This window comes from Camelus dromedarius, chromosome 3 (assembly GCF_036321535.1).
Source record: "Camelus dromedarius isolate mCamDro1 chromosome 3, mCamDro1.pat, whole genome shotgun sequence".
Taxonomy (NCBI): Eukaryota; Metazoa; Chordata; class Mammalia; order Artiodactyla; family Camelidae; genus Camelus; species Camelus dromedarius.
In genome coordinates this window covers 92,171,602-92,198,734 of record NC_087438.1, presented here as the reverse complement: position 1 = coordinate 92,198,734, position 27,133 = coordinate 92,171,602, and the positions used below count along the sequence as shown (strand labels likewise).

General features: G+C 44.0%; 2 protein-coding genes across 7 annotated transcripts in view; one reads left to right on the top strand and one right to left on the bottom strand.

Annotated features, from left to right (window-relative positions):
- Nucleotides 1-314: 314 nt before the first annotated feature.
- On the bottom strand, nucleotides 315-4,640 carry SOWAHA (sosondowah ankyrin repeat domain family member A). The gene has a single exon (XM_031448989.2). The coding sequence runs from the start codon at nucleotides 4,173-4,175 to the stop codon at nucleotides 2,493-2,495; it is 1,683 nt and encodes a 560-aa protein (XP_031304849.2). The 5' UTR covers nucleotides 4,176-4,640; the 3' UTR covers nucleotides 315-2,492.
- SEPTIN8 (septin 8) overlaps nucleotides 4,092-27,133 on the top strand; it is a 53,938-nt gene continuing 30,896 nt past the window's right edge. For 4 of the 6 annotated variants that reach the window (XM_031448992.2, XM_031448991.2, XM_064484059.1 and 1 more), the window contains exon 1: nucleotides 4,092-4,176. In XM_031448992.2, coding sequence (XP_031304852.2) covers nucleotides 4,174-4,176 — 3 coding nt within the window. In that variant the 5' untranslated portion in view covers nucleotides 4,092-4,173. The remainder of the gene's footprint in view (nucleotides 4,177-27,133) is intronic. The other 2 variants (XM_064484089.1, XM_010981358.3) reach the window with 2 other exon arrangements.

Sequence of the window (27,133 nt, the reverse complement as noted above, 5' to 3'; positions counted from 1 at the left end):
TTGCTTTAATTATTGCCTCCCATCATTTTTTTTTTTTGCAGAGGCAGAAGATTTAATTTGCATTTAAAAATAATTTATGCAGCTTAGCTAGAGTTCCAAGGAAGAAAGGTGAGAAAGGTCAGATCAAGGCCTACAGTTTTTGGCTACCATATCCATGTTTGGTTGACTTATTTATTTTGCAGAGAAATCCAAATTCTTTCAATAATGGAATGCTTGAAAGAGGCAGAAGAAGGATGAGGAGAAAAGAAAGAAAAGAAAAATAGGGTAGCGAGTGCTGTATAATGTTTAAGGAAAGTACATCACAGAAGCAGGAACAAAGTGGGAGACTGTTTATTTCATTGCTTAAATCAAAACATTCCATGAAGGACTGCCTTAAATAATTTCAGAGGCCTTACTGATATATATATGGGAGAGGAGGCCCACTGTATTGTGCCACAAAAATGATTTGGTATAACTAATGACATGCAAACACAACTTGCAAAAGCAGAGTATTATCACAATATGATATAAAATAGATTGGTTGAGCAAATAGATTCCACATCTTTATGTGTGTGTGGTTTTTTGTTGGTTTTGTTGTTGTTTTGTTTTGTCTTTTTTTTTTAATAACAGATTTTATTCACACATTCACAAAGTGAAAGGTTTTCACAGAATGATGAATTCAGTAGTCAACAAAGTAAGTTTATGTTTTTATCCATCAAGTCTTTTTTCTCTCACACAAAAGGAGGTGACAACCTAAGAGTTTGAAGAGTTAGTGGTAGACTGAAGCAGGCTGAGGGAGAGCCTAGAATAGAGAGAGGGATGGAGAAGTGGAAACACATCACCTCATTCACAACTGACCCTGATCAAGCCATGTTTGAGGGACCACTACACCTTCTGTTTTAAATAAAACAGAGTAGTTGCTTCCTTTCTGCCCGAAGTCAGATTCCTTCTTCTTATTACCATATTATGTCATCTTATTTTGATTAGTTAAGAGAAGTCCAGTAATCTGTGTTAAAGGTTAAGAGAGTTCCTAGCCTTGGCAATTCAAAGGAAATAAAACGTCTGATGCCTCCCTTAAAGGAGTTGTTTTGTTTTTAATGGAGGTACTAGGGATTGAACCAGGACCTCCTGCATGCTAAGCATGTGCTCCACCACTGAGCTACACCTACCCTCCCTTTCTTGGGTGTGTGTGTGTGTGTTTGTTTGTTTGTTTGTTTTTAGATACCACATCTTTAAAATAGATGAAGAGCCATTATAATTACACTGTGTTGAACCTGAGAAATCTTGGCAATACCTAAAACTTTCTCAATTACAAATAGGAGCAAAGATACAGAGAAGTTAAGCCACGCCTCTCTAAGGTAACTGAGCAGAGATTCTGCATTTCTAATTTTGCTATAAGTTGTTTGCTTTCAGATGGCATTTTAAAACGGATATCATGTACTTTTTGTTTGTACAGAACCTTCATATAAAATAGTTGCTCCTTAATTATATCTATTACTATTTAACCAGTTATTTTCCTGGTGTAATGCAGAAACATTTTTTTTTTCTTTGAATGTTCACCTAATGCACTGAAAGGCTCAGCTGGATTTGAAAGTCACAGATTCAGAAACATGGCACAATGGTGCAATTCCTAAATATATCATTCTCTAAAAATTAAATATTCATGCCAAATTAAAATATCCAGGCACCAGTGCCAAAGACATATGTTTATATTTCACCATAAAGACAACCACAAATTAAATATATTTGACAAAATGTCTCTTTTCTCTTATTGTTAAATCACTTTTACTCCCAAGATATACTTGTTTTCTAATATTTAGCATTCACAGTACAACTGAAATTAATTACATTCACAATGTTTTCAAGACTGTGTTCAAGACTCTAGAATCTTGATTGCCTAAAATGAGGTAGATAACCATTCAAGGGTTTTGTTGGTTGGGACTAATTTCCTTTAGATCTTGATCATCTTTTTTTTCCTGTTAAATAGAATTCCAAAATATTTAGCAAAAGATTGAAAAGTGAACATTTTGGAAAAATATAATTTCAAAAGGTTACTTTATGAAAATTGTTTTACCTCATTTCAATTTAAAAACAGGATAAAAGCATCGGATTACAAAAGCACTACATATCTTAATGCAGACAAACATCCATCATCACACAAAGCTCTAATTCTGGCTTGGGAGTGTATAGATGCAGAAGCATTGGGTTAACTCATTCAGGGGCCAGACCAGCTGCTGCCCCTTAACTTTGATCTTAAATTTCGAATTTCCAAAGTTCAAGCCTGACTTCTGGAATTCTTCAAAGGAGGCTCTCACTGAGATCTTGAATCCCATCACTGAGAAAGGTCAAGCTTCATACAGAAGCTGAAGGCATAGGCCCACATGCGTAGAACAGGCTACAGTGGACAAAGCTGGAAACAAGATGGAGCCGAAGATGTTGGACAGCCATCTCGGGCAGGCTTAGACTGTGAGGCAGGCCCGGTTGGAGCAACCAAGCTATAGCCTCGGGAACCGTCAGGTTGCAGGTGGTAGGCTGGGCACTAGACCAGCCAAGGGCCCCGGATTGGGTCGACGGGAGATTTCAGAAAAGACTGGCAGAGTACTGCGGATCTTCGTCTTTTTACGAGGAGCCATTGGCGAGGCACCCAAGAATTTGCTGAAGGAGCCCGACTTCCTCATGCCTCGAGCCAGATCCTGGAGCATCAGGTCGTCGGCCAGGACGCCCAGAAATGCGCTGGTGGTGGAACTGAGGATGGTGGCGGCCACCTGCACCGGGCGCCGGGCCGCAAGACTGCCACTACCACCACCTGTCGCATCGAGCTCGGTAGAGCCTCGCAGGCCGGGGTCGCCAAGTAGGCGGCGAAGCGCGTAAGAGGCGCCGGGCGGCAGATACTGGTAAGCTCGCCGCCCGCTGTGGTCACGCACGTGAACCTGCGCACCCAAGCGGACAACCAGCAGCACCGCGGCATCCTCGTGGCCGTGCAGGGCGGCCAGGTGTAGCGGCGTGTAACCGCCGTATGAGCGCGCGTTCACGTCGACCCGCGCGCCCCCACGCCGCGCGACCTCCACCAGCTGCTGCACCATCTCAAGGTCGCCGCTCTTGGCTGCCCAATGCAGGGCGGTGAAACCAGACATGAAGTCGCGCTTGGCCGCCAGGCCGAGGTCACGCAGCAGCAGTCCGTGAAGCTGGTGGGTCCAGCGGCCCCCGGCCGCCCGCACGAGCCACTCGTGTTCGGCCGGCTCCAGGGGCACGGCGGACGGCGGCAGTGCGGCGGGTACCTCCTCGGTGTCGGGGCTCAGCAGGCGCGGGCCGGCGCGCGAAAGACGCCTCAGGTGCGGGGAGCGGCCGGGACCCGGGCTGAGGCCCAGGCCGGACTCCTCTACCGAGAGCCGCCGCAGCAGCAGCGGGGAGCTCCGAGGGCTGGGCTCTTCCGACAGCTGCCGACGCAAGCCCTGCTCCTCCGCCCGGATCCGGAGCGCGGCGGGGCCCGGGACGCAGCGCACCGGCAGCATGCAGGGCTTCTGCGGCGGCGCACACGGAGTAGGTGGTGGCGGCCCTTTGGTCGGCTCAGGCCCAGGTTCCAGGTCTGGCGGCTCCGTGTCGGGCAAGGCTGCCTCCGTAGATACCCTAGACGGTGGGGTCATGTCTGCAGAGAGTCCCTCGGAGGTCTGGTCCGAGGGCGGTCCTGACTGCTCGTTCGGGCCTAACAATAGCTCCCTTGTCAGCTGAGTGAGTTCAGAGGCCAGAGCTCCGGGGGTATCCTGCCACTCTGACGGCAGGACTGGATCCTCTGGTGATTCCACCCCACTCTGTGCTGAGGCCAAGGATGGAGCCCCAGAGGCAGCAGTTTCCTCTTGTGAGACGGAAGTGATCTTCGACGGAGGGGCTGGTGCCCCTGGGATGCTGGGGAAGCAGGAGGGCAGGTGCTCTGGTCCATCCTGGGGCCGCGGCTTCTTCCTCAGCACCACAAACTTGACGCCGTCGAGCTCCTTCACCACGGCCACGTCGTTGACAAACTGCTTGAAACGGTCTCTGCGGGCGGCGCGGCCGCGGGGGTCGCCGGCATCCAGCAGCGGCTTAAAGCGGCTTAGCAGCTCGGAGTTGCGCACCTTGCCACCGTGCTCCTGTAGGAAGCCCAGCACCGCCGCCTGGCTCACCCCGGCGGCCGCGGCGGCCGCGGCAGCGGCCAGCGCCATGGTAAGTCCCCGCCGCGCAGGGGAGCCGGGTCCGCCCCCTCCCACCGACGCGCGGTTCCGGGTTGCTGGGCAGGTGGACTTCGCGGCGCCGGCTGGGACGTGCGGGAGCTGGGGTTCCGGGAGTCACGTCCGCCTCGGCCAGGCTCACCTGAATGTTTTCACCGAGGCGTGACGGGCGTGTCCCCGAAGCTGGACCTTGGTCAAGCTCGAGCCGCGGGCCCCGCGTGTCTCCTGTAGAAAGGAGCTGGGGGCCGCGGCGCACGCCGCCCGCCGCCGCCCCGCAGGGCCCCCAGTCTTCGGGGTAGGCTCCTGCCTTTATATTCTGTCCAATGGGCGTCAGGCTCCATCCCCTGCGCACGGTGCTCGCCTTACAGGTGACAGCTGCCGCCGCGGTGGCAGCCGCGGTGGGAGTAGGGGAGCGGAAATTCTCCACCGCCCCTCCCAACTCGGGAATTAAAGGCGCAGTGCCAGGCTTCAGCTCCGCTCCCGGTTGCTAGGTGGGTGTGTTCCCCGGGGATGCCGCGGTCGACCAACGAGACAAGGATTTTTATTCCTTTAAGAAATATTTAACCTGCACAAAATATCGGACGATTACTTAAAAGCCATAATTTATTTAAAGACCGTTGATACCTCTTCATTTGTGGATTGAGTTTCACATAGGGAAACAGCTTCACGCAATTTGCAGCAAAGACAATTCGCTGTGCGTGGCAGTGTATGTCACGCGAGGTTTAGAAGAGACGTTTTAAAAAGCAAATTTTTATAATAAAATAATACATTTTCACATGGAATTTTGCAGTAAAGCCACAGGAAAACATAAAGAAGGGGGGAAAATCACTTGAAATCACTATTAACATTTTGAATATTTTTCTTCTCGCTCCCCCATACACAAGTGTATACCTGTTTATGCTTTAAAAGAAGCAAGCTGGAATCATGCGGTTTTAAAAACTTAAGTTACTCAACACATATTTGTTGTGCACCTAGTTTGTGCCAATATCTTTTCAGACTGTGATACTGATACATCAGTTAGAAAGACAGATAAAAACTCCTGACCTAGTGGAGCTGGCATGTTGGGTGGGAGGTGCAGGTGGGGAGGGACGAAGAGAAGTGATATGATGATTCTGAAAATTGTATAATATGCTAGAGAAATACTATGGAAAAATTAAAGCAGAGTTAAACAGAGAGGCAGTTTGCAAGTCTGAACACTGTGCTCAGGGTGGGACTCACTGTGAAGGTCTCAATTCAGCAAGAACTTGAAGAGATCAGGGAGTTACATAGCTCGGTGGAAGAAGAAGCTTTTTCATCATAGCTATCAACTTCTTAATTTACAGACACAATACTACAAATACATGGCCAGAGGCACCATACCATAGTAGTTAAAGCAAGACTGTGGAGTCAAAATTCTGCACGTGAATCCTAGCTCTGCCTTGGGCTACTTGCTTGACCTCTCTGTGCCTCAATTTTCTTATCTGTTAAGGGAGGAATGACAATAGTTACACTTACCTCATCGGGTAGTTGTGAGGATTAAGTGAAAAAATGAACATAAAGCACTTAGAACAATGCTTGGCTCACAGTAGACATTCAAGCTATTAGTAGTAGTAGAGCCACTACTGTTATTCTTATTCATTGGAAGAAAAGAGAACAGGTGAAAGGCCTGCCTTTCCTCAATCTCATTCCCCAGAGGCAAGTTCTGTCTTCAGCTCTGTTTCCAGAATGCATAGGATTTGATCTTCTTTTTAACCTTACTTTGTATTATATTGTGAGCATTTCCCCCAATGATAGTAACTATTATTTAAAAATACATATTTTTAATGATAGCATCAAGTAAGTGTAGTAATACACTTTGTTTTCTTATAGTTGAGAGTCTACATTGTTTCCGAGTTTTATTTCTTATAGATGGTGTTGCTTATATAGAAAACTTTATTCACATTTCTGATTGTTTCCTTAGGATAGAATCCTACACTTACAATTACTAGGTCAAAGGGAATTAATTATTTTTAAAAGTCTTGAAATTTTTTGCTAAGTTATTTTCCAGAACAGTTGCAGCCCCATGAAATTCCCTTGTCTTTCCCTCACTGACGTTGAGTAGTAGCTTTTCATTTGTCCTTTTGAAAGGCAAAAAAAAAAAGTATTTCACTCTAATTTCCATTTATTTTATTACCAATGAAGTTAAACTTTCTACCTCTTACTTTTGTCTTTGATTTGTTCTTTTGTGACTTGCCCTTTTCCCCATTTCCCCATTTGTTAATATTTTCTTGTTGACATGTAGTTATTAATCCTTTATTATATATATTGTAAAGATTTTCCCACTTTGCTGTTTGGCCTTTCATTTTGCTTTCTGATAACACTTTCATTTCTAGACAACTACTTTTTTAAATAGAATTATAGTCAATTTACAATGTTGTGTTAATTTCATAGTGATTCAGTTATATGTATACATATATATTCTTTTTCATATTCTCTTTCATTATAGGTTATTACAAGCTATTAAATATAGTTCCCTATGCTATACAGTCGGACCTTGTTGTTTATCTGTTTTGTATATAGTAGTTTGTATCTTCTAATCCCAAACTCCTAATTTATCCCTCCCCTCACCTTCCCCCTTTAGTAAAAATAAATTTGTTTTCTATTAGATAACTAGTTTTTAGTTGCAAATTTTGTATCCTCTTAGTTTAAGAATATAAGTGCAAAATAAGAAGGTACATCTCCCATTTAAAGGAGAACTTTTAGGATAAGTTTACCTTGCAGCATCAAGCAGTCTACATCAGAATACTAACAATGCCCTTGGCAAAAGTCCTTGTGTTTTTACCATAGAATTATAACTGTAATCAGCTATTATTTCTCTCTAAACATTACCCCTTCTTTAAACCCAGCTCAAATCCCAGCCGGTCAGGTCTTCTGCAGCTGCCCAGGTGTATCATCCTCTTCACTCTTCTGTAATTTATTCCAGTGAACATCTTTCAGTTATCTTTGGGTGCAGGGCAGTGAGCCAGGTGTTCTGGGAGGAAAACACAATCTGCTTTTGAAGAGCTAACCGCTTAGTGGAGAGAAAAACGCAATTAATTGTGTTACATATCCAAAATGAAATGAATGCTCCGTGCGCTGACTAGCAGATAGATTCTAAGAGAGGCACTTGGGGAAGTCTTCAGGAGGCAGCCTGTGAGGACAGCATTGGGGAGGGCTTGGAAGTTGGACTGCAAAGGCTGAATTCAGGGTAAAGAATGTCTAGTGAGTTTTCTATTTAGGGTATGTGTCAGAGGCACAGAAGAAGATAATATTGGAAAAGAAATCTGCGGTCATGGATGGAGGACCTTAAACGCTAATTTGGACTTTATTCTGTTTGTGGTGGAATGCCACTGAAAACTTTTTTCTTTTTAAAAAGTAGCTTTTCTGTTTCCTGATTATAAAATTGATAGTGATGTTTTCCCAATTCTCAGTGATTTCCAAAATATATAAAGAACAGACCACATGTTAGAGAACCACTCTTAATATTTCTTGGTTTATTCTGTGAGGTTTTCTGTTTACATCCATAGATGTATACACAGTGGTCTAATTCTACACAGATAGAATCAGGCCACTACTTGTTTCACAACCTATGCTCCCTTCCTGCCTGCTGTAACAAATGCTGGTGTAGTGAATAGGTGGAGGAGGGGGCCCTGGAGTGGTAATGACAGGCTCCCTGTGAGAGATGGTGAGGGACATCCAGCCATGGCAGAAAGACAGGGACGGATGATAAAGATGTTTCAGAAGCACAACTTGCATTATATTGTCTGTTTTCATTTTTAAAGCCATGTTTCCTTTGTCATTTTCATTTCAATAGCTTTTTTTAAAATATATTTTATCTTCTTAGCTTTCTCAGGACAAATTGCTAGATTCCTTGAAAAAATCATTTCCATGATCTCATAGGTAGTGGAGCTTCAATCACCTTGGAATTTTGTTACTGCCCCCTCTCTCCAAGGGAGAAGGGAGAAGTTTCCCCTGTCAAAGATCATTATTGATTTATGTGGTTTGAACTCATTCTGTCTATGATCACTAAGAATAGACAGAGGATTAAGTACTTTGCTTGTACTGAGTTGCTGGTACAAGCAAAGTTTACTTACAGTGCTTAACAGGCTTCAGGCTCTGAGCTATACAAAGAAATATGCCCAAGGTCACAGTTAATAATTGGCTGAGCCCAAATTCAAACCCAAGGCTGTCTGATTCCAAAGCCTGTGCTCATTTACCAAGCAAAATTAGATCCTCATTACTTCAAACTGACGTTCTGTATGTTTAATAAATAAAGTAGGGGAAAAGTCCTCAAATAAAAATCTAGCTTAAACCTTTATACTTGTGAATCTGAACATACTCTGCTGTCATATTTTAAGTGTTTATAGTTTGAGCAAACATTAGGATGAGGATGCCAATGACATCCACTCCCCCAGGCTGCTTTTAAATTTTGGTGCCCTGCTGCCAGTGAGGCCACTGAATCAATTCTTCCAGTGACCCAGCAGTTTGCCCATAAACATTAGGAAAATCAAATACAAATGTGTATTTATAGCAAGGGTAAAATTCTATAATGTGTCTTGAGCATGAGAGAAAGCAGTAAGTAGGACATTTTGTTCCTATCTCAGTATCTTAAATTTGGAGAATGTCAGGGCAGAGGGCCCTTTGCATTTTCAAAGCCACATTATTAAATTAATATAAAGTTAAACCCTCCCTAACTGTACTACATTATGTTATGTTACATTGTTATGTTATATTACATTGCCTATTTCAACGCACAGTGCCCTCTGATCCTCCTGCCTGAGCCCCACAGACAGCCACAGTGAACACTTTATATTTGTAAATGTCTTGTCTCCGTCATGGTGGGGTGAATAGGCCCTTCCGTGAAGCTCAGTCCACCACAGCCTGCTTCCTCTGCCCCCTGCTGTCTCACCAGTGCCTCGCCATCTGTAAGGAAGAGCAGTGTCTGGGGCCCCAGTATGCAGAAGCTCCAGGAACATGAGGGGGATGGGCTGCCCAGAATGGCTGTAAAGGGACTTTGTCCAGATATCAAGCTTTTGCAGTCACAACTTCTGGAACAAATCATGTTTTGTTCTTGCTTACCAGCCCAGAGGAAGCAAGAGAGGCCTTTTTTTTCTCTCATGCCTGTGACTTGTTAAACCCAGTCCTCTCTGGGGTCAAAGGGACTTTCTTTATTTCTAAATCTTAGTGACAAATGTCAGATCCTTTGCCTCTGTTATAAACTGAGTTTTTGTATCTGTGATTCCTTTTTTAGGCTGCTTATCCGATTCCTCAGACTGTTGCTTGGTTGCTGGAGAGGGAACAGCAGACTTGGTCTGTGGAGACCTGAAGAGCTGTGTCCCAGACAGGTGGAGCATGAGAGGATGCCCTTTGCTGCTTTTTGTCAACCTTTCTTGGCCTGTTTTATTCTCATAGATGAGTTTTGACTTTAAAATATTCTTTTTTTTTTAAACCCCAGAGGGACATTTGGGGGCCCTCACTTGGGTTAGTGTCTTAATTAGGAGAGCTTAGTTTGAGAAGCCTGCAAAATGCTGTTTTAACCTTACCTATAGAATCCTTCCTTGGGTCTGGGTGGACGAATCAGCAATCCAGAGGCCAGACTCCCATTCTATTATGGTTGCTGATTCAGATGGGCTTGGAGATGACGGCACCAAATGTTTGGAAATGTGAAATCCACCAACAGCATCTGGCTTTAAAAATGGACATGTAGGAATAGCTCAACTTTCCCCTAAACTACTGTGCTAGTATACCATGTTTAACTTGCCTTCCATTTAGCGACACAGGTAAAGGTGGAAAGAGTCCTTAAATCGCAGCTTATCCAGGCTCATATTCAATGGTTCTAATAGCTCATTAACAGAGAGCTCAAAATACAATACTTTGAAGTAAGCTATACAAAAAGACTGAAGGTTATGTGTTGACTGAGACCCTCCTTTCAAGAGGAAATGCGTTGGGGGAGGAGTCTAACTGAGGTCTGTGTCATAGACCTGAGGCAGAGGTGAGGTGGGCAGGCAGCCAAAGGGCTCGTTCCAGGTCCTCAGAAGATCTGCTCACTTGCCCCTTTGAGATGATCAGCTAAGTAAATACCAAGCAGTTTTATTAACAGCCTACAAAGTAATAATTGGTGACATTGAACAATGAGCCAGAAAGAGAAAGATGAACTCTGCCTCTGAGGCTGTGTGGTCTCGGGAAGTCGTTAACAGTACTGGTTTTTCTTATCTGACTAAGCACCAATAAAATACTAGCAGTGCTAAATGAAAACAAGGATGATATAGGTCTCTTTTCAGCTACCTATTCCCACAAGGGCTCACACTCCCAGGAGCAAGATGCTGTGTCTTCATCAGTTGGCATATAACTCTATGTCCAATGATACTGATAATGATAAAATGACAACAATTTGTCACGTAATAGTGACTTTCATTGCTTTGATTTTCCTTTTTCAGAGTCAGGCTAAAGGGCCCTGTCTACAATAACTGTTCAATAGCTATTCAGTACGTTCAGTAAGTGCTGATAATGGTAACACAGTAACAGACTGTCACGTGGTAGTGACCCTCATCACTTTGACTGTTACTTTTCAAAATGGAGTCAGAGTTTATTGTCTACATGCCTGACTCTCACCCCAAGGTGAGAGTAAACAACATGATGTGTTACAACAGGTTAATGCGGTTCAACAGCCCCATAATCTCAGGAGCTAGGAGTGAGGCCATGGAGAGGGCTTTCTCCCTGGACTTTTCTAAATGTGAACTTCTGGTTACCTCCTCAGATGTTGATTGATGGGGACAGTGCAGCATAGTCAGCAATGCAAACATCTGCGCTAACCCTGCAGGACCTTGATTCCAGATAGAATGGCTGGAGCAAGGGTAAGGAACAAAAATACAGAGGTGCTTGGGGTGCTGGGCAAGGGGAAAGTCTCTGTTTCCCCATCCAGTCTCTGCAACACAAACTACTGAGGGTTTTCTCTCTTAGCCAAAAAAGGCTGGAATGAGCAGCCTGGCTTTTCATGCACAGCACCATGTTCCTTCCTCTCTTCTTCCTTCTCCAATCTTCTCTTCTTTAGCAAAGATGATAGAATTTCCTGGGCAAAATAATCCTTTCTTTTTTAACTGGAAAATTTTGGCAAAATGTTACAGTGTTCTAATGTCCTCAGAGCTCAACATACTGGCTCTTAGAAAGTTTGCAGAGGAGATACAATAAGACCACAGTCTGCACAAAGCCTTCTGTTTGGCTGTGACAGTGAAGACAAAAACAATCATGTTAATGTTGTTGGTTAGGGTTGGGCTTTTTTGCTGCTGCTTCTTTGTGGTGGTTTTTCACTATTCAAGCTAAATTTTTTTAGGGTACGATTTTATTCATTTGTTTTGGTGATGGAGGTAACTAGGTTTGTTTATTTATTTATTCTTATTTTTTATTGAAATGTAGTCAATTTACAATGTTAGTTTCAGGTGAACAGCAAAGTAATTCAGTTCTACATATACATACATACATACATACATATATATTTTTTCAGTTTCTTTTCCATTATGGCTCATTGTAAGACATTGAATATAGTTTCCTGTGATATATAGAGAGAGAAAGAGGTGGGGGGAAGGTCCTGTTTGTCTATTTTATATATAGTAATATGTACCTATTAATCTCAAACTCTTAATCTGTCCCTCACCCCTCCTTCCCCTCTGGTAACCACAGTTTGTTTTCTATGTCTGTGAGTCTATTTCTGGTTTGTAAATAAAATTTGTATCTTTTTTTAAATTTTAGATTCCACATATAAGCAACATCATATGACATTTGTCTCTCTCTGTCTGACTTACTTCACTGAATATGATAATCTCTGGTTCCATCCATGTTGCTGCAAATAGTATCATTTCATTCTTTTTTATTGCTGAGTGATACACACAGACACACACACACACACACACACACACACACACACACACACACACACACACACACATCTTCTTTATCCATTTATCTGTCAATGGACATTTAGTTTCTTTCCATGTCTTGGCTATTGTAAATAGTGCCACTGTGAACATTGGGGTGCACATATCTTTGCAAATTGTAGTTTTCTCTGGATATATACCCAGAAGTGGGATTACTGGATCATATGGTAAGTCTACTTTTAGTTTTTTAAGGAATGTCTATACTGTCCTCCATAGTGGCTGTACCAACTTACATTCCCACCAACAGTGTAGGAAGTTTCCTTTTTCTCCATATCCTCTCCAGCATTTAGTATTTGTAGACTTTTTAGTGATGGTCATTATGACTGGTGTGAGGTGATACCTCATTGTAGTTTTGATTTGCATTTCTCTAATAATTAGTGAAATTGAGCATCGTTTCACATGCCTGTTGGCCCTTTGGATGTCTTCTTCGGAGAAATGTCTGGTTAGGTCTTCTGCCCATTTTTGGATTGGGTTGCTTGTTTTTTTGACATTAAGCTGTATGAGCTGTTTGTGTATTTTGGAAATTAGTCCCACATCGGTCACGTCATTTTGCAAACATTTTCTCTCATTCTGTAGGTTGTCTTTTCATTTTGTTGATGGTATCCTTAGCTGTGCAAAAGATTTTAAGTTTAATTAGGTCCCATTTGTTTATTTTTGCTTTTATTTCCATTACTCTAGGAGCTGGTTGAAAAATTTTTATTTATTTTTTAATGGAAGTACTGGGGATTGAACCAGGACCTCGTGCATGCTAAGCACACACTCTACCACTGAGCTGTACCCTTCTTCTGAGAGAGTTTAAAGGAGACTTGAATTAAAGTCATTTAGGAAAAAAATGTCCTCTGACCTTTAGGAATGGATGAACGTGGACAAGTTAGGCCATCAGAATAGGGACAATGTGTGTGGGGCTGGCATAGGGATCCTAAGATGTAAGATTTTGAAAAGGGTGTGCTGAGTCATATGTAGATAGTGGTAGGTTCTGTAAGTCTGATATTATTTAAAAGAAATGTGCTGAGATCCTTCTACATGCCAGGGTCTCTGGAGGGGGCACTTATAGAGAATGAATAGTCCTCAATCCTTTCCCCTAGTAGGCCTATTCAGTCTAAATTTTTAAAGAACATTGTTTATATCTCCATTAAGAGAAATTGTCTATGTCTCAAAGTTAACAAATCCCATGTCCTCTTTGTTATTTTCCATTCATAGGGCCTTGTGGTTTGAACAGTGGCCCCTGCCAACAGGTATATCTACATCCCGGAACTTATAAATGTGACTGTATTTGGAAAAAGAGTCTTTTCAGATGTAGCTAAATTAAGCATGTCAAGATGAGAACATCCTGGATTTTCCAGATGGGTAATAAACCTAATGACGAGTGTCCTTATAAGAGACAGAAGTCATGGAAGAGGAGAAGGATATGTGAAGACAGAGGCAGAGATTGGGTGTTGCAGCCAAGGAAGCCAGGGAATGCCTAGATTCCTCAGAAGCTGGAAAGGCAGGGAAGGAGGCTTTGGGCACCTTGATTTTGGACTTTTGGTCTCCAGAACTGTGAGAGAAATTTCCGTAGTTTTGAGCTACCCAGTTTGTGGTAATTTGCTATGGCAGCTCCACGAAACTAATACAGAAGGTTAGGAGGACATAGGGGATTTATCCAAATATTGCTGGAATGGAAGATTCTGTCCTGAAACAGCATCCCTCAAGTTCCTAGGTCTCAGATGACCCCAAGGCTGTGATGAGATCTGGCCCAGGTATGTCTCAACTAAAACCCATTACTGTAGCTGCATGTTGGAGAGTCCTGATGTGTACATCAAATTTGGGGAGCAAAATAAAAAGTATCCAGACCCTGAAGAAAGCTTCTCATTCTGTGAGGTATTTTATGTGACAAAATGATAGATCAGCAGGTATTTTCTTTCTTCTGGGGAGAGATGTTTCTTGTCAATTCATTCACTGAGCTCCTGGTCCCCGTCTCCTCCTCTACTCATGACAGACTTTCACTTTTCCGGAACCCACTGCCATCTTGCAGGGCCTGCATCCCTATGGAATCATGTGCAATATGGCTTTCCTTGTCTTCATCACCAAGCTAGGAGTGTTGGCAAACAAGATGAAATATCTTCATACTTCTAGTTTAAGAGATAAAAATACAAAGGATAAAAAGTGACAGTTTCTCTCTACTATGAACCGTGGCCTGGTGGGGAAGAGAGACATCTAAATGGAGACCTATGGGAAGATGTGCTCAGGGATAGACAGAAACCTGTTAGCATGCTGGGGCGCCCAGGGGAGGGAGCACTTCTTGGGAGGATGTTCATAGCAGCACTATTTGCAATAACCAAGACATGGAAACAGCCTAAATGTCCATCGACAGATGACTGGATAAAGAAGATGTGGTATATCTATACAATGGAATACTATTCAGCCATAAAAGCAGACAACATGACGCCATTTGCAGCAACATGGATGTCCCCGGAGAATGTAATTCTAAGTGAAGTAAGCCAGAAAGAGAAAGAAAGTTACCATATGAGATCACTCATATGTGGAATCTAAAATAAATAAATAAATAAATACAAAACAGAAACAGACTCATAGACATAGAATACAAATTTCTGGTTGCCAGTGGGGAGTGGGGTGGGAAGGGACAGACTGGGAGTTTGAAATTTGTAGATACTAACAGGCATATATAGAATAGATAAACAAGATTATACTGTAGAGCACAGGGAAATATATACAAGATCTTGTGGTAGCTCACAGAGAAATAAAATGTGACAATGAATATATGTATGTTCATGTATAACTGAAAAATTGTGCTCTACACTGGAAATTGACACAACATTGTAAACTGACTATAACTCAATTAAATAAATAAATAAATAAATAAATAAATAAATAAATAAATAAATAAATAAATAAATAAATAACAAAATAAAAAAATGAAACCATAAAAAGAAAAAAAAAAAGCTTTCAGAGAAGACAAGATATTTGACCGAATGATCAGGAACTCTGCAGGCTGAGAAGGGAGAGCTAAGCATTCTCCGAAAAGGCATCAGCATAAGCAAAAGCATGTGGTACGTTTGTAGAGCAGCGGGAAGCTCAGGGTGACAAGAGAGTAGGGTGAGGATAGGGGTGAGTGAGCGCAGTAACGGTTTGGAGACGGGATTTGGGGCCAGACTAACTCAAATGGAAGTGTCCAAACTGAACTGGTTACCTTCTTCCCTAACCCTCGGTCCCTCTCCCATACTTTTATGGGCCATCAATCACCTCACTGGGCACTCGCTGTGATTCTTCCTCCCCTTCTTTAGCACTTCTCGGATCCAGCCGGCTCTCTCCATTCCTATGCCTGGCTGTCATCATCTCCAGCCTGGATGTGTGCAGCAGTCCTCCCACCCCACTCCCGCCCCTTACACCCAATCTCCTTGCTCCCAGTCTCCCTCATCTCCATTCCATTCTCTACCTGCAGCCAGAGCAATCCATTTAGAACACTGATCTAATCATTTACGTGGTAGTCTTTGTAATTCTGTAAACTGTTTTAAATGTCTCACAAGACCCTCTCTGATACAGCTTTTGATCAAAGCAGTACCTGCACAGAGGAGCTTATAATGGGAACACCAGTGCCCTGACATAGTGCGCCCCACCCCCAGGCCTTCTCCCTACAGAAACTCCTTTGGCCCGTTCTGGGTGTTGGTACTTCTGGTGGTTACATCCACATCCCAAATATTATGCTTATACCGAAGTCTCCTGATTTATCAATCTTGAATGTTCTAGCATAATAATTAAGGGTTTAATTGACTTCTATTACTTTTTGTCTCCCTTCTCTTTCCCCAGACTATTCCTAGATCCTTTTCAGGTCTGTTCTGAAACCTCAGAAAATATACTTACACCTTAATTTATTTCTTTATCAGTCTTGGATGGACTTACCCCTAATTTACCACTTTGTAAGATGGGAACATTAGACCTCCCACCCTACCAACCACCTTCCATGCCCCAACCATTCCTGTCTACACCTTCACTTAAACGTTATGCACTTTGATGACATTTATAGTCCACTTAACTGTAGCAAAATCTTCCATAAGTTTTTTTTTTCCAAGTTGGTTCTAAAAGGCAAAACAATTTTTAAAATTTTATAATAACCATGCATACCCATTCACTGCAGCTCACCTCTGTGCTGTGTTTCATTTTGCTTCATATTTGAGTCCTGCCTTTGTTGTATGTTGCTTTGTTTTTCTGGCTGAATAATTGCCTTTCTTTTTCTATTTTTGCATTCTGTGAGTTTCCTGGGCCATCAGTCATACTCTCTATCCTATTAAATCCCTCCCCACAACCCCTTACCTCTCTCTAAGAGCCCTCTGGTCAGTCTGGCCTGGTGGCTCCAGGCTTGCTATGCAGCTCTCGGCTCCCTTCCTGGGCCTCGCCTTGACCGCTGTCCTGGCTCAGACACACTGTTTCTGAATGGCACATCTTTCTTTTTCATAGTACCTACTGAAGCATGCTATCAAGTAACTTCCTAAGAAAAGATGGTTAGACAGTAATTTTTTTTTTTACTTTTTTGTTATGAAAAACTTCAAACACATATAAAAGGAGAGAAAAATAATATAATGAAGCCTCGTATACCCATCAACCAGCTCCAACAATTATTAACTCATGGTCAACCTTATTTCACCTGTACTCCTAGTCACTTCCTACCACTCCCAGATTATTTCGAAGCAAATTTTAGATATCATATCACCAATACATATTTAAGCATTTATCTGGAAAAGGTAAGGGCTCTTTTAAGGAACAAACACTATACCATTAACACACCTAAAAATTAGCTATAATTTTTTAGCATCATCAAATAATCAGTCAGTGTTCACATTTCCCTGATGTTTATAAATGTTTTCTGGTTTGAACTGAATCTGTTTACAGCTGTTTGATATGTGTTTTGAGTCTTTTTAAATCTATGGTTCCCCTGTCTCTTTTTTCCTTATAACTTATTTGTTGAAAAAGAACTTTTTTTGTTTTTGTTTTTCTTGTGAAGCTTCCCACAATCTGGATTTTTGCTCCTTGCATTCCTGCTGTGACATTTGACATAGTCCTTTATCGCATGTATTTCCTGTGAATTAGTAATTAAATCTAGAGTCTTGAGCAGATTCAAGTTTGAGTACCTGCATAGATGGTATTCTGTGCTTCTGAAAGGAGGTACATCATGTCTTCTTGTCTCTCTTTTATAATGTGAGCAGCCATTGATGATCCTTGCCTAGACCCATTATTTATTGGGGATTACAACATGGTGAAATTCTGTCACTCCTTCACTTATTAAGTGGAAGACGTCTATATTTGAGAGAAATTTCCCCTCATTTACTATGTAGCTACCCTGAGGTTCCTATGTGAAAGGTTGAATAAATTCCCTTTATTTACCATTTTTCAAAAATAATGGGTCCCTAGCATCTTCTAAAGGCAACCTGTGAGCTTTAAAATTTTAAATGAATGAATAAACTTAAATGCATATGATGTGTTTCAATTCATTACGGTTATTATTCTTAAGAATGCTCACATCGTTTCTTCTTTTGCTGGTGGAAACTTTGTTCAGTTGCCGCCTGAGCCTCTTGATGTTATTCTTCCTTGATATCTGAAATGATAAGATGTTCGAGTTTCATCTTGTGTATTTCCTACCATAGACCCGAAACAAACCATTTCTCATTGATACTGGTTGGTCATTTTTCTAGCCCTCTTCAGTAGACAGAGCTGGAAATACATTTTTTAAAGAGAAAAATACATCATAAATTCATACTGAAACTTCTAAATCAAGTTGAAGACTCAGGAATTTTACTTAACCTCATGGATCTCCTTTCTCCTACACGCAACACGACTTAAGCTTTGTACCTTTTTTAATGTCTGAACACGTCTTCATTCTCCCTTACGTTGAACTGACAGCTTGACTTGGTATAGCATTCTGGGCTGGAAATAATTTTCCCTGAGAACTTTGAAGATATTGTTACATTTTCTTCTAAGCAACCAATGTTGCTAATGAAAAGTTTAGTACTATTCTGACATTTTTCTTGTATGTGGTTTCCTCTTCTCCTTCATCTTCTTTTCATTTAAGAGAGCTTTTAGGGTCTTTTTTTTATCCTCACAGGACTGAAGTCTCACTATAACATGTCTAAGTGTGGGTCTTTTTGAATTAACCCTGATCCTCATTTGCTTGGGAAGGTGAATGAGGAGAAATATTCAATATACAAGTGGCCAGTTAGCCTCAGGCTTTTAGCTCCTCTTCTGACTCCTGCCCTCCATAGCATCTGTGGTATCTGAGTCCAGAACCTGGGGCGTGGAGTGTCTGAACGGTGGGTGCAGCCCCGTCCATTAGGAGTCTGGGCTTCACCCACTCTGCTTCATCCCTGAACACTCATCCTTCCACTTCCTGCCTTCTAGAAATTTGTTGAAATCCTTTATCTGCAGATACCTTCTCTTCTTTTCAGTACTGTAGCAGAAAGGAACATACATTAAAAATTTCCTTAGAATCAGTGGAAGGAGATGGTAAACATGAACCGGGAGTCTTGGGATTGTCCCTCAGCACTCTTTCCCTGACCTCCTCTCTCCCTGGAATGGGTCTTACTTTCTCTAAATTCTGTTTCATCATCTTGGACTATTTCTTCTTCCCCACCTCTCACCTTACACTGACTTTGTGCCTTGTTAACTCCTGCTCATCTTTCAGTCTGTGCCCCTTCCTCAAGGTGGTCTCCTCTGATCCTCCACTAGGTCAGGTCCCCCCTTACTTGTTCACCTCAGTCTGCACTTTCCCCATCACCATGTGTCTCCATCTACAGTCATTTCTTGTTCCGTGCCTGTCTTCAGCCTCCAAGCCCCTTGAAGGTAGGATCTCATCTGCCTTGTTCAGGGTTATAATCCTGCTTTAAAGAACTGTATGTACTACCCAGGAGCAAAGTGCATGTGTGGTATTTTTGAAATGAACCCAGCCACTTAATTCATTCAGCCAGCATTTACTGAGAAACTACTAAGTGTCCAGGGACTGTTCCAGGCCCTGGGGATTCATAAGTGAACAAAACAGCCAAAAATCCCTGTCCTAATGGGGCTCCAGTATTTGGGAAGGTAGATGACAAATAAGAAAAATTAAATACATAGTGTGTTAGGAGGTGGCAAAGGAGAGAGGAGAAAAAGAGTAGGGAAGAGAGACATGAAATACAGAGAGAGTTGAGACTGCACGCAAGGTAGCCGGGAAAGCCTCACAGAGAAAAAACTGAAAGAATGAGGAAGCAAGCCATGTGGGTACCTGAGGGGGGGTGCTTAGAGAAAGGACTGGGCAAGGGATGCTCAAGAGATGACAAGGAGTCTAGTGTGCCTGGAGCAGAGAGAGCAAGAGAAGAGGTCAGAGAATATTGAGGGGCTTATATCATGTACAGCCTTGTGGCCGGATAAAGACTTAGGCTTTTACTCTGAGGGAGGTGGGAGCCATTGCAGGTTTATGAGCTTGGTAGTGACAGGATCTAACTTGCGCTTCGACAGAGTCACCCATTGAGCAAGAGAACTGGCATTGGAAGTTCATGCTTTGAAGCCCAACACACTGATAAATAAAGCTTAGAAGGAGAAAATTCAGAAGTTGGAGTTACACTGAAATAAGATAAACATTTCCGTGGACCAGAAACAGAACAAAAACCTAGAGACTCAAGCCACAGACCTGATGGGTTCCAAGTCCAGATGCAGTGGAGATACCTACGAGTCCGGCTCTTGCGAAGTGCCAAGGCTGAAAACACTCCTCACGAGGTCGGGGCCTGGAGCCAGGCTCACTGCAGGGAATCAGGGGCTGGGGTGGAGCCTGTGTGATTTCTCACGTTTCTTTTTTAAAGTATAAAAACTCTAAATGTGCATGTATTCTACTTTTGTTTATACCTGGAAAAATATTTGGAAAATCATGCGTCACCCCAGGGAGTGGAGTGGGAGTCTGGGGTGGGGGCCTCCCACACTTTCCTTTTTATGTACTTATGATATATTTGGCTCTTTTTCTCCATGAGTATTTACAGTATCCCAGAGGAAGTAGCAGGACCCTGTGCAGTGTAGGAGGAGTAAGATCAAAACTGAAAAAAAAAGCCAGTGGGTTTGGCCATTGAGAGGTCATTGGTGGCCTCCGCAAGAACAGTTTCCTTGGAGATGTGGAGACACAAGACACGAGTGAGCTGAAAAGCAGACTGTTCCTTCAAGACAGGAAGGGAACGAGAGAGATAAGCAGGGGACGTGAGGGGAATGGGGGTCAAGGTAAGACTTTTTTTAGATGAGGAGACTTGAGGGTGTAGGCCAGGTAGAAGGGTAGAAGGGAAGCAGGGAGAGATCTAAGATGTGGGAAAAGGAAGAAATAACTGACACTGTAAAATGGAAGGCCCGGAGGAAGAGTTGGGGCCCTACTTTCTTGGGTCCCAGAGGGAAGGTGGTCCAGGCAGCACTGTTGGATGCGAGTGTCGGGCTGGGTGAGCGCCGGAGGGTGGGGAATGGGGGTGGGCTTTGGAAGCTGGCCTGCACCTAGCAGGCTTAGCAGGGGCAGCCACAGTGTGGCCTGTTTGCCCCTGTGTCTCGCCTGCCTGTGTGCCTCCAACGCCCCACTGCACTGCCAGAGCCGGAACCACGCCTGATTTAGCCCCATGGCTCTAGCACACAGGAGACCTTTAGTTAATGTGTGTTGACTGAATGAATGGATGTTCTCTGTAAAGAAGTGGTCCCGGTGTCAGCTGAGTGCGAAGGGGGTGGGGCGGGGCAGCGATCACTCTTTGGAGTCTTGGCGTGGAGAATGGGCCGGGGTGGTGACTAGGAAAAAGCACAGGATTTCCGAGCAACTCTGGGAGGTCTGCTGAGCATGGAGCCGTCAGGAGCTAGTGCTGTCAGGCAGCAGGGCTTGTGATACTCTGCCGCTGTGTACAACTCCAGGCTGTGCCGGAGCATGCCGAGAAAGCAGATGGGTTTTTTGTAATGTGAGTTGACCTGCTGTCATTCTCTCAGTGGAGGCCTGGAAGAGTTAATGTAGCTCCCAAGGCCCTGGCTTCCTTCCTAGACAGTGTGTTTGCCTTGGGTGGGCTCATCCTTTGTGTTGGTAGCTGCCGTGAGCAGAGCAGAGGCGTGCATCTGAATGTCATCCACGGAGGACTTCTCCTTGCCTCTCCCTCCTCGCATCCTTGTCTGGATCCCTGGCAGGGGTGCCATGAGTTCTCCTAGGAAGCCTGGGCAGAGGGTGCAGTATCTGCCTGGGCAGAGCACATGCTGGGAGGGCGAGAGGCAGATTGAGCCACCCGGGATCTACCAGCAGGCCTTCAGGGGGACTGCGGAGCCAAGGGGAGGAGGAACAGTGGTGTTAGCCAGGACACAGGGTTCTGGAGGCCAAAGAAAACAAACACACTCATCGCACCAGGCAAGGGAGGTGAGTGAGACAAATAGAAGGGGGAACGCGGTGGCGGCTGGAAGTGAGAGTCTGGAGCAGGTTGCTGGTCCAAGGTGACTCAGGATTTGGGCTCCATAAAGATGGTGCTTGTGCCTTTTATTTGACTCCCGGCACGTTTTGCTTTGCGGAGGGCAGATTCTCAAAGGGGTGGCCAAGTTTGGCTGTATATTATTATAATAAGCAATGTTAATGTTTTCTCTCCTGTTGAACTCTGGACTCGGGCAGGCAGTAATTCTGTCTTACTATCCTCATGCCCACTGCACGCAGGAAGTGCTCAGTAATCTCTGTCGTGTGAACAGTGAAATGACCCCAGTGTTTAGCCAGTCCAAGAACTTCTATGATCATAATAGCCTGGACCAGCAGGACTCTGAAAAGTGAGCCAGTCCTGCCCCTCCCCTACAAGAGGGACTTCAAAGATGAGAGCAAATTCTAAAGTCCCCATATCTGTAGTTTATGGGAAAAATGGACTCTATCTCAAATGTGTGCAGTGTATCTGACGTGGAGTCAGAAGACCAGACCAAGTGAACCCTTGTGACTTTTGGTACCTACCCAACAGCCATTCTCCCCTTCTTTCTAACAGGACTCCAGTTTTGTTTAGATAGCAAGGCACCCAGCCCTACAGGATGGATCACAATTGTTTGTCATATGGGGAATTAATTATCTTGACTCCATGTAGCTTCCAAGTGCTGTATTGGGCAAGCTGTCCAGAGGTCATGAATAGGACTCATAGACCAATTTAAGATGGTTGAATCACCTGGCTTAAGGATTCAATTTAAAGCTTGCCATGAGAAACAAGGGGAAGAATTGGGGAAAGGGAATCCACTCAGGGTAAGGTGGATGCAGAGGGGAAGGAGCACACTGCCTGAATCCTGTGTTCCACAGTGTGTTCTCTTGCGCGTGCGCTCTCTCTCTCTCTCTCTTGCTCTCTCTCGCTCTCCCTCTCCCAACATCCTTCCTCACTGACAGTGTAGTTATGAGAAACAGCATTGAGATTGAACAAAGGGGCTCAGTGAACAGAAAGTGCCTGGAGTCAATACATGCTCTATCAGAGAAACACAGGCAAGTATCCCTGGTTACAACCATCACACACAGACGACCCTACGGGAAGCCGGGGGAGAGCACACGAGGGGCCAGAATGGAATCATGATGGGGGTCACCAAGGGAGCTGGTATGGGGATGACAGCTTTCAGTCTAGAATTAGCAATCTAGAATTAGAGATAAGCATCTTACCTTAAAATTTATTTTTCCCATCTCTTTCTATCCACAAACAACACTCTTATGTTCTTGTGTCCTTTTCCATGTTCAACATCCGTATGTTTCATTTATTCTGTCTAGCACATCTCACGAGTTACCAACTTACTATATGTACTTAACAGAGCTTATGAATTTTGCATTTTTTTTCTTGTACAGCAGATTTAAATATTCTCAATAATACAGCCAACACATATTACATTAGTCTGAGCGAACACTGGGAAATCCTAAAACTTCTGTGTGGTTATGTGACTCATTTCAAGGGTCAGTGAGACCCCCAGGAGGATTTTAAGGGCCATCTGGAAAAGTTTTTCTTCTTGACAAAAGACTAGAGCAATGCCAGGAAGAAGTCCTTTATCCCCCTTCCTCCCTTCCTTTGTCTTCAGCACCAAAACAGCAGCTGGCACACGATAGTCACTCAACAAATAGCTGATTGAATGAGTGAGTGAAGGGTGCTGGTGTCCAGCCTTCACATCTGTGACTCTGAAATCATGCTTTGTCTTCTGATCAACTTTCAATTCTAAGTCCCAGGTTGGGAAGGCAAAAGCAGGGTGGTGAAAATAAATCTAATGATGATTATTTAATAATCACAATATTATTAACAGCAGCTAACATTTATTGAAAGTTCACACTGTATCAGAAATGGTTCTAAGCATTTTATATTTAATCCTCACAATAACCTTATAAAGTGGAAGTGATTATTATCCTCATTTTGCATGTGAGAAAAGTGAAGCGCAGAAGGAAAGGTAATTTACCTGAGGTCACTCCACTGGCAAGCGGTGGCCCTGGAATTTGAACCCAGACACTTGAGTTCAGAGTGCACACACTTAGACACAGGGCCATCTCTAGAGTGTCCTACTGCTGCTGTAACCAAGTACCATAAACTGTGTGGCTTTAAAAATACAAATTTGTTATCTTCCAGTTCTGGAGGCCAGCATCCCAGCACAGTCTTACTGAGCTAAAATTAAGGTGTTGGCGGGGCTGTGGTCCTTCTGCAGGCTGTAGGGTACAACACATTTCCTTGTCTTCTCCAGTCCTAGAAGCTGACAGAGTTCCTTGCCTTGTGGCTGCATCAGTCTGATCTCTGCTTCCTTTGTCACTTCTTCTCTGACACTCCTGACTCCTACTCATAAGGACTCTTGTGATTACTTTTGTCCCAACTGGATAATCCAGGATAATTCCACCATTTCAAGATCCTTAACTTAATCACATTTGCAGAATCCCTCTTTGCCATGTAATGTAACATATTCACAGGTTCTGTGGATGAGGACATAGACATCTTTGGGGGGTCGTTACTCTGACTACACCCATCCTGCCTGTCAGGTTCAGTATCCTCTATCACAGCAGGTCCTGGACCACCGGGCCCCAAGTCCTGCAGCAGCAGGCCTGTCACATACTAAGGAATGGAGGAATGTCCCCTCAAACCTTTGCCTGCTTTCCCAAAAGCTTCTATCTTGTTCCCTCTCCTGCCTTCCCCTCCCCACAAGAAGGGGATGAATACCTAGCAAACCAGTAGTATGAGCCAAACAGGTGAGTAATGGGGCCTTGGCCTCTCGGTCATCGGTTCATCTAGGTTAGGTTCTCTACGTTAATCAGGTCCTTAGTTCTGTTTTCATTCCTGAGTCATCTGGCCCCATCCTTGTGTGTGTGTTTTCTTTATTGCTAATTTACTTTTATTTCTACTCCTAATTCAAGTTAGAGTAATTTCTCTCAGCTCCCTTGGATTTGTTCTTCCAATCTCCCTGGCCCACCCTTTGTTTCCAGGTAAAACTCTACCTCTCAGCTCTCTTGACTCAGACTCAATGGTTTCCTTGGATTCCTTCCAGCAGCAGCCTTTTCCAGGCCCATTTTGTCTGTCTGAATAAATTCCCCCCAGAGATGTGGTTTTCAGACTTATTTTTAGCTGCAGAAGAATCCTTTGTTGAAATGAAAACCCAATATATAAAGCAGATGGAGTGGAGCTGTTTGGGAAGAGGGTAGAGCCCTTCTCTTCGCCACTCTTCCCCATGGCCCCTCAGGCCCAGTTTGAAAACCATTGCTCTGCTGTTTGAAAACCCTTCCTACCTTGAGCCTTGCCCTGAAATTTGCTTCTCCTGACTTAACCATCTCCTTTCCTGAAGACTTCCTTTGGTACTTTGGCCAGAATGAAGCATTCTCTCTCCACCTCCCTCATGCTCTTTGAAAGTCATATTTTTCCCAAGCAGCAAAACATTTTAACTTCCTCATCTCTGCCTAGCATGTCCCCATGTGGGGCTGCCTCTCCCCGGCTTGTATCCCACCTGTTCATGGCTGGTGCGATGGAGAACATGCTGGAAAGGACTGGCTAGTCAGCTGCATGTCACCTAGCCTATCCATATGTGAGCATCTTAAGTGCTCCATTTATATGGGTTGTAGTTCTCTGATTACTGGACAGTTGACATATTTTTTCCCAAAGAATTCTTTTTGGTCACAACTACCTTGGAGGAGCAGAAATGCTTCCACCTTAAGGAGGCCCAGGTTCCAATGTGACTGTTGGGGTGGGGGGAGGGGATGGGGCAGAGCCATGGCAGGATCTTCTGACAAGTCATATGGAGTCCCTTGTAAAGTTGCTATCAACCCCTGTCCTTGGGCCCTCCAGGCCAGATTTGAAGTGGAGTTTCCTCCCCAATGGGCAGCTCTGGACTATAGGAGTTGCTTCAGGGTCTGTAACCCATGGGTGTCTCTGTGGCCCATTTACTAAGGGTACCCTGGACCTCCTGAAACACATGAACTTTAAGTTTCCTCCTCACTTGCATGAGTCCCTTCAAGTCCTGTTCTTTTCTCATCTTAATAAGTAATTACTTCCATATCCGATCTTGTATTTATAATTGTGTATTCTTTTTCTCAAAGAAAGCCTTCCAAATTCTATAAGCTTCAGGCTCTACAAAACCTGGATGTGTCCCTGGAAAACGTGGTCTTGGGGCTCTCACAGGGGACCTGAGGACTCATGTGCTACGGGAGGCTTTTCTGTTAAAAAAAAAAAAAAAAAAAAAAAAAAAAAGGCAGAGATTCCCACCTCCAGGGCTTTCCAGGGCAGTCCTAGCACTTTGTGTACAAAGCGTCCATGCCAAGTGCTCTGGTGGGAGGAGGGAGGGCTAAGTTTTGACATGCTTCCCAGCCCCTCTGCAGTATGCAGTTTCCACTGTGGAACTTGAGAAAGGACAGCCGGAAACCCACGAGGCCAGGGAGGGGCTGCTTTCTGCTGGTTGTTTCCCCTGTGCCACACGGCCCCGGCATCTGGCCTCGGTGCAAACTCTGGCCAGTCTTCCCGGGAGGAGTTGGAACATGGTTCCATCTCTCTGCGACAGCTTTTCCATCAGGTCAGGACTCCTGGTCTAGACCTCACCCTGGCAGTACTGCCATTTGACTGTCATTCCTATATCTGGCTTTTCAGAATCATTTTGGCAAAATGGGAGACTTTGCCTGCCTGGCTGGGACATCTCAGGACTTGGGACCTCAGTACATAGGACCCAGGAGGCTCCTCAGATCTGCTCTTGCTTTGCATCATTCATAGCCCTTGATAACAAGTCAGATGTGAAAGACAGAGATGGCCAATGCCGCTTTCAAAATGCGTTGGGACACGTCTAGATACAGACAGTAGATACAAACTTCCCCAGAGAATTTTCTCTTTCTCAGTTCCTAACAAAATAAAACAAAGTAGATAAAATCATGGGAAATTTACTATCAGCAACCAATATAATAAACATCAAACTTGGCATCCAAAGGAAGATCCAGAAGCTTTTAGAGTGGCAAGGAGTGGCACAGCACATCTCTGCTCCGCACTCTGTCTTCAACGCCCAGAGACTGACAAAATCTTGAACCTTCTCCCCAGTGCTCCTGAAGCTGAAAAGAAACAGAAGTGAGTCACGCCCTTATATTCTTCCTCCTCTGAATGAGCAGTATTAAAATGTGCATTGGGGAGAAATAGGGGAAGTTTTGAGCGTGATCCATGGAGCTGACTCAGCCAATGGATTAAAGGCTCCAGAACAACACTCCAACTTGAGAAATTGATCCAAAGCCTGGGTTACCCTCCCTCCTTGGAAAAGGTGTATGGTGTCCTCCTCTCCATCCTTATTCAGGTGCCACGAGCCCTGTGCTGGACGTTCATCAGAACCTCAGGACAGGAGCATGCACAGGTATTCTAACAAAGACTGAGTTCTGCTTTGGCTGAGCACTCCTCTTTCTCCTCCTCCCCTTCAGACTACCAAAAACTGTGCAGACTCCAAATTCCCAGCCTCTCACTTAGATCAGAGGGAAAAACAGACTGGTCTCCAACACAGGGCAACGGTCAGTAAGCCCCTCTCTTGCCAACATGTTATAGCAGCATAAAGGAAGTCTGGACAGAGCCACCAAAC

Bases quoted from the DNA above. Each gene is read 5' to 3' on its own strand.
- SOWAHA (XM_031448989.2), bottom strand. From the start codon at position 4,175: ATGGCGCTGGCCGCTGCCGCGGCCGCCGCGGCCGCCGGGGTGAGCCAG.